This window comes from Brienomyrus brachyistius, chromosome 9 (assembly GCF_023856365.1).
Source record: "Brienomyrus brachyistius isolate T26 chromosome 9, BBRACH_0.4, whole genome shotgun sequence".
NCBI classification, from domain to species: Eukaryota; Metazoa; Chordata; class Actinopteri; order Osteoglossiformes; family Mormyridae; genus Brienomyrus; species Brienomyrus brachyistius.
Window position 1 is genome coordinate 8,737,731 of NC_064541.1, and position 9,336 is coordinate 8,747,066.

Here is a 9,336-nt window from a genome sequence, read left to right on the forward strand (position 1 = left end):
TAGTGTAACTGCATGTTATTTGCCTGTGGGAGGGAACTGGAGCACATACTCCACACACAGAGAGCGGAGGTGGGACTCAAAGCCCCAACACAGCTGCTTTAATAATAATAATAATAATAATAATAATAATAATAATAATAATAAGTTGACAGACTTGTCCAATACAACATTCCATTTTACCAATTTATACAGCTGAACTTTTTCCTGGAGTAAACTGGGTTAAGTACATCGCTCAAGGGTACAACAGCCAGCCCCACCTGCAGTGTCCCGGTTACCAGGATGTGTCTGTGTCCTTGACCGCCGTGTGGCACCGCCGCTCCGCCCCGCCCCTCCCCGCCGCGTCTCCATCACCACACTTCATCGCCTCCGCCGCCGCTGCTGCGCGTGCTGGCCCTGTCGCGGCCGCGCAGGCGCAGCATCTCCACCACGCTGCGGGCATAAGCGTCACGCAGGTTGAGTCCCGGCGCGCTCTCAGAGGCGGAGCTCCGCGCCAGCCTCTTCAGCGCCTCGCTGTGGCGCAGCGCCGCCTCTTTCATCTTCAGCGTGAAGTAGCAGGCCGAGAAGCGGTCATTGATGATGGCGATGGGCAGCGCCAGGATCAGGATGCCGGACAGGATGCAGAGGAACGCGATGACCTTGCCCAGCGTGGTGTCCGGCCGGATGTCCCCGTACCCCACCGTGGTCATGGAGGTGGTGGCCCACCACCAGGCGCAGGGCACGTTGGTGAAGGTGGTACCGGGTGCGTCGTGCTCCACTGCATACTCCACCGTGGCAAAGATGGAGATCCCCACAGACAGGAAGAGCATGAGCAGGCCGACCTCTTCGTAGCACTGGGCGATGGTCATACCCAAGGACTTCAGGCCTAAGGAGGGGCACCAGGAACACGTCACAGATACCAGATCACTGTCCTTAATTCACGCTGAATATTATTTATGGCAGAAAGTGACACTTTCGTACATTTGTCAGATTCACTCAATTTATTTACAGCTTGGGGCAGCAAAGCAGGTAAAATCACTATTAAAAAAATTAAACCAGGGACACATATAAACATATATGTTCAGTGACAGGAGTGGAGTTGGTCACTATTGGCGAGTGGTTGTTCTGAACCAGTATTTCCATACTGCAAACTGTTGTTCTTTCACCCGCAGCGCATAAACACATTTTTGGAGCCTGAATGTTGATTTTTGGGGGACATTTAATCTCCTTCATCCAATTCAGGATGGTAGCCCCCTCCCCCGCTACTGCAATTAGCTGAGGGCACGGTGACCAGTCATTTTGTCGTGGTGTCTTCTGGAGAATGTGTGAAAGTGATGAAATAAGCAGAGAAGAGAAGTTAACAGGAAAGGCAAAGCCATTAACACAGGAATGAGCACATACACCAGGTCAAAAACAACTCCGCCTATTGCTTTTTATAAAAGATAACTGTTATCAAAACATGTTAAAAACATAAAAACAGAAAAACCAATGTTGCCAAACGAAATGTTTCCATCCGTCTGTCCATCCATTCATCCATCCATCCATCCATATCCATATCCATATCTATATCCATATCCATCCATCCATTCATCTTAAACTAAAAAACCCAAACAGCACTATTTCAGAATGTCAGTCCCTCACTGGGTCTGCAGTATCCATTTTACTTAATTATTTAAAACATTTTGCCCCAGACTCCCATAAACACATTTTTGCTCCAAAACTTTGAAGATTAAAACCAGTAACAGAGGACTGTGGACCAGCTCGCTTAGAGATCCACATGGGAACTGTGAATCAAGGCAAGGCTGATTCTAACACGCTCCAGTAAGAGAAGGCCAGACGGGACCCCCTGTGACAGGTCTGGGTCTGAGCTTTGGGGCTCTGTCATCAATGGAGTTTGTTATATTGACTTTTATCTTCGCACAGACTTCTGTCCTCCTGAGATTCACCAGTTCATTTCTGTCCTCTGTAGAGGACATTAGGTTTTTGCTCCAATACTATACGTTCCACTCTGTTAAGCCCTGTTGTTCCTTACAGAGAACAGTTAGGACTCTAAGACGACATCACACATGGGGGGTGTGACCTTGCCAACATTCTCTTTCAAAATTTTTATTAATATTAAGAAAAAATATAAACCTTTTTGCCTAGATTTCAGGAGTTACACTGAATTATGGTGATAGTGCACCTTTATATACTTATACATGTATTTATATAATTTACTGTAATGATCAGAGATGTTTTGTTATTCATCATATTTCTTTATTATGGGAGAGTACGGTACCTGTCATCTTTTAATTAATGAAACTGATAAGACTTATTGGTCCCTGGTTCTGTGTTTAAGTGATGACCTACAGGGATTCGAATTTAGGGCATTCTGGAGCTGTTTGTCCTGCATTTGGCCACCTGGCAATAGCCTCTTTCCCAGAATGACTCTCCCATGTTTAGCTGGTGTTACCTGTGGAATGTCGGCCCAGTTTGAGCATCCGGAATGACCTCATCAGTCGCAGGACCTGCACCACACGGCCCACGTTCTCCAGCTCGGTGGAGCCGCCGTGCAGGTTCTCCACCACCAGCGTCACGTAGAAGGGCAGGATGGCCAGCAGGTCGATGATGTTGATGACGCTCCGGCTGAATCGGCACTTGTCCCTCACGCAGGCGAAGCGCAGTGCCAGCTCCCCAGTGAACCACACGATGCAGATGTACTCCAGTGCGTCCAACAGCGGGGGCGCCAGGATGCCGACTTCCAGGGAGACCAGCGCCATGCTGACGATGGACACCACCACGAAGAAGATGGACAGCATCCCAAATGTCTTGGCTGCCGCCGAGGAATCCGGCTTCTCCATGACGTTCCACAGCCTCTGTCTGAGGTTTTCACACACCACCCCAGAAAAATCTTCCTCCTTGCTCTCTATCACCTCAGCGTCCCGGCTAATGTCCAATGTCTCCTTCATCTCTTTCCTGCGGTAGTACTTTTCCCGGCAGCAAGAGTCAATACTGAGCTCGTCTATACCCCAGTACTCGATCTCCTGCAAGAAGGACATAGCACACAGCTCCTCCATCACGTGCAGCCGGCCCGTCTTGTAATAGTTCATGATGTACTGGAAAGTCTGCGAGTTCCTGTCGAAGAAGAACTCATTCTCCAGGAAGTCGGCGTCATCGCACAGGTCCAGGGCGGAGTCGCGTGTGGACCGGGCCAGCTTGCCGAGCCGGGTCTCCGGGAACGAGGAGAGCAGCTCCTGGGACAGCATGTAGCGGCTGCCACCCACATTGATGATGAAGACATCCAGAGGGTCGTCGCCTGCCGGGGGGGGCGCCTCACTGAAGAAGACACTGGACTCCAGGGACAGCAAAGAGTTGTGGTCGCCAAAGAACTCAACAGGCATGGAGGTGCAATTGGCCATGTTGGACCTGGGGGCATTTTAATTCAGTGATTAATAAGAGGCCAGTTACAATGTTCAGTATGACTTTGTCTCGTTGAGGTGGTCAGTCTGTAAGATGCAACAACAGGTTGTGTTAATCTATTTTTATTTCCTATAAAATATTTTTGTGTGCAAAATATGTTAGATGTTGTTTTCCTTATTGTAAGCAAAGCCTAACAGTTATATTACATATAGCTTTAATAATACGATTTAGAAACATGTTAATATAAAGCAGCTACTTAAATTTAATTTATATAATTAATAAGAAACTCTCAGAAAATATTTCTGTGAATTGCTGGATAAATGCGGGGTAATTCCATGTATATATGCATTACGAAGTTTCTACTGTAGGGAATCGGTAATAATTCATTTCTGTCTCGTAACAGAATCCCTGCCAACCGGAAGTTTACCCGACTGAATGAACTGGCGTTTTCCCTGCTTTTTGTAAATCGCTCGTCAAACATCGAGCACAGAAGGGGAAACGCAGGCTTGTGGGCATGTTCCAGTTCCTCAACACTCTTGTCAAGATTTAAATATTTTAGCCCGTCTACTTGATTAATAGAACAACTGGTACTATTCTTGTGATCATTAATTCCCTTTGGAAAGTTTCACTATATGACGGTGTCATGGTGGTAATTTCAGGACCTGCATATTTAATAAGATCGGTTGCTGCAGGATGAAGCTGATAACAGTGGTGCCAGAATGGAACGGGAAAGTTGAGATGAGGTTATGGGCTTTAGCAGCTGCACCTTTGATCCAGGTGCCTCATGAATTTCACTCAATGCCAAATTCAATGCACAGTAAAGCTCTTTGCGTTTGTCTTTTATCCCTCTCTGCTAGTGTCAGTCACCGTTTTTAAAAGTGATCACTGACCTGCTTCAATTCATAAATTCCAGTCTAAGAACAAAGACCTTGAGCATGACAGTGACGTTACGGGTACAACACGCAAGGAAAACAACGAATAACGTCTCTAATCTAAGCACTACACCATCTACTGCCCAATATGATCAAACTATTTAACTCATTCTATTCAACCAATTACAATTTCAAATAATTCCAAATTTACGATATGTGCTTTTGAATCACACATTTTTATATCATTGTATGTATCTCTTACAAGGCCGTGTTTGCTTGATCTACGCAGAAGAACAACATGCTGAAAATAGAATTGTTGCAAAGTCAAATTAATGAAACTCTGGTTAAACCAGAAGTGCTTAGTATAATCTATTGAAACAGGTTAATTTAAAATAAATGCACAAAAGTTGGTGGAAATGGAACATAACGACAATCTATATAATGTATACTATACACAGACACACACGCACACACACACACACACACACACACACACACACACACACACACACAGAGGTTTGTAATTATCTTTGTGGGGACTCTCCAATTACTTCTATGAGGAAAACTCTAATCCCAACACGATGACCTTAACCCTACCCAGCCCTAACCTTAACCATAAGCAACCAAACAAAATACGAGACTTTTGACATTTTTAGTTTTTTTTTTATTGCATTCACAGACCTTTGTGGGGACCATTTTTCAGGTCAACATAACAGATTTTTATCACATTGTAAGATACAATGTAATATAAACTTAATCCACACGCACACACACAGAAACAGGTTTGTAATTATATCTTTGTGGGGACTATGTGGGAAAACCATTCATTACTGGCGGAAAACTCTAATCCCAACATGACGACTTTAACGATAATTAATCAAAGAAAATACGAGACTATTTTCACTTTTTTGATTGCATAAATATACTGCATACATTGTGCGACCTGAAAAATGCCCCCCCCCCCCCCCCCAACATAAAAAACAGGTTTTTATTACATTGTGGGGGACGTTTGCTCCTCACAATTTAATATAGACACAATCCACACACAAATAAACACTATAATCCTGGAATAATAAACTGAAATATGCGTGATACTGTCCTGCTTGCTAATCTTAAATCTTTGGTTATTTCACCAACATAACACATTAAAATATACTACAATAGACAACGATTCTTTATTTACAGTGAGGCAGTTTGGAGTCATTATATAAATCTTCCATCCATTTCTTATACCCACCTATAACCATAGCAGTCAAATACATCCATACCCCTATCTCTAAATTATATATAAATAGTATTAATTTCCTTAATTACAAAAAAAGTCGATCTATAAAATTAAAGTTTTTGGGCAACCTAACGTGTAAGCTGCCAGAAAGAAGTGTGTCTAGAATACACCTATTTAAAAAGAAAAGTTACCTTTAACTTTTATTTCGTTGAGATTTAAACAAGGATTCAGGAATATCCATCTTCTGACTCAATCAGATGCCTTCCGATAGTCAGAAGCAAACATTTAGGATAGATTATAATAACATGCAGCTGCAGAATCCGACTTCCCCAAATAGGATAAGCATAAAGGAGGCTCCCCACTGTCGCGCGCACTTCCGCACACTGCTGCTCGCTCAGGTACTTGCGCTGGTGTTTTAAAAAAAATGTTTAAGCCAATCAGAGCAAAGCTCCCGCTGCTAGGCAACGAGCTCCGCCGCCGGTCTAGTTTCTCCGACTGCATTTGTCCATTCTGCTTCCTTTCCGTTACTTTCTACCGGCTGTGCTTTAATAAACCCCCATTCCAATTAGATTAATTATACATATTGTACTTTGTAATAATCAACTAAATCACGTATTTTTCAGCAGATGTCCCAGTTTAAACTTTTCCGTCAAATACGAGCCAAGTCTTCTAATAAATAAGAGCAACCAGACTCTTACCAGAGTGCACGTCGGATGGAAACTACTGAAATTTAATTCAGATATGAAATATAGCCAATGCAGCTACGTAGCATTGAATAATTGCTGACGAGTACTAAGGCAATGCCAGTACAGCGTGATCTTGGCTAGAAAACTAATGCCGAATGGGTTTCAATAAGGAGAAGGCTTTTCCATGCGAATGAGAGCGCTTACCATTGCTAAGATAACCTTATGCTAATTATATTAATGCTGAAGAATATAGCTGCATCTCAAATTATAATCGAAGCTGTAGGGCACTGGGGCAACTTCAAATGTCCCAATCTACCCATGTGGACCTTTCTTGTTGCCCAACAGGCAAAAGTGCAGTTAGTCTCATCTTCTGATGAATGCCACTATTACAGGTGTAAGCAGCACCGAAGCAAAAGCGACACAACTTCACTGAAATGTGGAGTGACAGAAACTCAGTCATCACTTTATCGAGCGTACCTGCTTATGAACACCATCACGGGGCTCTGACTCAAGAAATACAGCCAGACGCGGACTGAGTGAAGGGTTCAGTTGCTGTTTGACAATAAGTGGGCAATATGTGTGAATTACGTGATTCTGAGCATCTTATGATTATTGGCGCCAGACGTGGCTGTTCCAGAATCTCGGAAACAGCCACCCTTAAGGGATTTTCACACAATACAGCGCCAAGAGTAGCAGATGGTGTGATAAACAAAAGAGATCCAGTCCAGCTGAGATATACAGTCTAATGGTGACAACACCTTATATATGTAAATGGTCAGAGGGGAATGGCAGATTACTGAAAACTGCAATGAACGAAACTCCATTGCAAAAAATTTCCAGCACTTTGTTGATTCCATACCTTAAAAAATCCAGACTGGTCTGTAGGTAAAGAGGATCCATTCAGATATTACACTGATGTGGCCAGTAAAGGGACCACTGGCTGTATATATGTACTTCACAGCTAGTGCACAGCAGTTTCAACTTTCAAAAGCATTTCTAAAGCTTGTTATTCTGTAGATCTGGGAAATGCATAAATGGGAATAAATTAGAGATACAAGACACTAAAAATAGCTCTCAGCATTCATGTGAATTCAGGTCAGTAACTGGAGGAGGAAAATTCTAGATAGTAGTTCCTTGTGACAGCAGGGATTTAATTTACTTGGTCTAGCTCACCATGCCAATTCTTTATAGCCCAGCACCTGTTCTGGGTGCCCCCGCACTCTCCAGTTCAATTCACTAGCCAGTTGACTTTTGGCAGATAAGTATTCACTTATTATGGAGAATGATGGCACAGACCCGAGTGACCTCACAGATAAGGAAACACTACAGTCTCGTTTTCACTATTATGTGACATGGAAAAAGAAATATACAAGTATTTAAATCTCCCGACATTTTGAGACACACAGGCTACTGTATTCTTCTCTGTTTAAACTCAACCTATCCCGTTAACTAAAAGTTTAAAATGCATTTCGTGGGGTTGCAGGCAAAATTTGCCAGGTTTCAAGCACTGCAAAGTTCAAATTGCTATTGTTTCTTTTTTACGAGTCACGTTTCTTGACATTTCTAGTACATTTAATGCCGTAGAATCTGAGTTTCTGACGGAGAAACCTTGTTCGATGCAGGTGGACATACCCAGTCTGTCCTGGTTGGACTACCTGGCTGGCAGACCTCCAGGGCTCAGTCTCTTTTGTAACCATGAGCAGCAAAGAGGCCCCTCAAAGCACCGGTTTACCCAGTAAACCTCTGAATTTTCGGTACAATGGCCAGCAGGAGTTTGGGGAAGGACTTTGTTGAGTTGTGTAAACTGCACGACATTGGGAAGACATACATCACATTATGGTAGTACAGTCTTCTTTGCTGTAGTATGCTGGGCCAATACGATCACTACAGATGAGATCAACAGACTTAAAGTCAACTGGAAGGTTGCTTCTATTGTGGGAGTGAATTTGGAAGCTCTTGTACAGGAAAGGACACCAAACAAAGCAATTAGCATTTTGGATAATGTGTTCCAACCCTTGTCAAGCAAAGAAGTTCCTTTAATAATACTCTTTCAAAAGCACTGCTCCCAAAAGTGCTAGCTGAATCCTTTTCTGTCAGTGACCAAAACATTCTACAATGAATCTTTCTCTAGACCTCTTACTGCCGTATCTGGAGCAAACTGTGAATAGATATCCATATGCACACTCTTTTCTGTTGTATTTATATCTTGTCTCATGTCTCTGTATTGTGCGGCATTGGTTGTTTACTGATTAAATAAAGTTTCTATCCATCTGGCACATTTGTCAACTTTAAACTCAAACGAACATCGTGTTCAATTGAAAGCCGCACAGCGCCATCTGCTGCTTAGAATTCATAAGATTGAAATAATATATTGTTTTCCATAGACCCTGATGCCCTATAACAAAATGATACGTTTATGGGTTCGATCGCTAGTTACAGTCCCAGTCAGAAATGCTGTCATAAGGCTTCAGTGGTTTTATTGAATGTGGATTCGGAATATAGTACTGAATTAATAAAGCAACGTTATTACTCGGAACTGTTTCTACAGTGACAATTCAGTTCCTCCCAAGTGATATTCTGTATGAAGTTCATTGTGCTGTTTTGTGCTTGACCCATGTCTCCTGGGGAGGCTCAATCCTCAAATTGTTTTTTTTATTACAAAAAAATTATTAATGTTCGTGTTACTATTCATAATGTAAACTGAATGCGTTTTCACCTCTCGCGTAGGGCTAAGATCCATAAGATCCATAGGAGCCATAGGAAAAACCGAACCTGCAGGGGTATGTTACAAAAGTGAAGATGTGATTGCGAATGAATGATAAAAGTACTGGTATCCCTGTCATGAGTGCACCTCGGAGCAAACACATCTGGATAAAAGAGTATCCTCCTCCTACAGGTCCTCCTACCAGATTGTTTGCATCTTCGAAAAGCATATCGACACCTACGCTTAACCTTATAAACGGGTCTTCAGTTAAAAAAATAGCAGCAGGAAAAATACGTATATGCGTAGGAAAATACATACGAATATATGCTTAATGTACATAACAGAACATAACAGACCATTATCTTAACAAAACCGCCTGCCAATGTGCTTTTAGAATGCGGTCGACCAATAAAATCGCCGTACACGCCCCCTGGGCAGAGGTTCGGTGGATGCGATTGGTCGCTTTTCCGCCTT

At 42.9% G+C, this 9,336-nt stretch overlaps 1 protein-coding gene across 1 annotated transcript; it reads right to left on the bottom strand.

The window, feature by feature from the left end:
* Positions 1 to 162: 162 nt before the first annotated feature.
* On the bottom strand, positions 163 to 5,823 carry kcnv1 (potassium voltage-gated channel modifier subfamily V member 1). Its single transcript, XM_049026026.1, has 3 exons — positions 5,664 to 5,823; positions 2,429 to 3,381; positions 163 to 862 (listed from the first exon to the last, which is right to left on the bottom strand). The coding sequence occupies exons 2-3, from the start codon at positions 3,372 to 3,374 to the stop codon at positions 348 to 350; spliced, it is 1,461 nt and encodes a 486-aa protein (XP_048881983.1). The 5' UTR covers positions 3,375 to 3,381; positions 5,664 to 5,823; the 3' UTR covers positions 163 to 347.
* Between the last annotated feature and the right edge of the window lie 3,513 nt (positions 5,824 to 9,336).

What these genes read in the sequence shown, in the direction of transcription:
- kcnv1 (XM_049026026.1), bottom strand. Translation starts at nt 3,374, where the DNA reads ATGGCCAATTGCACCTCCATGCCTGTTGAGTTCTTTGGCGACCACAAC. An exon ending in ACTGGGCCGACATTCCACAG is followed by an intron (nt 863 to 2,428) that starts GTAACACCAGCT and finishes GCCCCTCCTTAG; the next exon opens with GCCTGAAGTCCTTGGGTATG.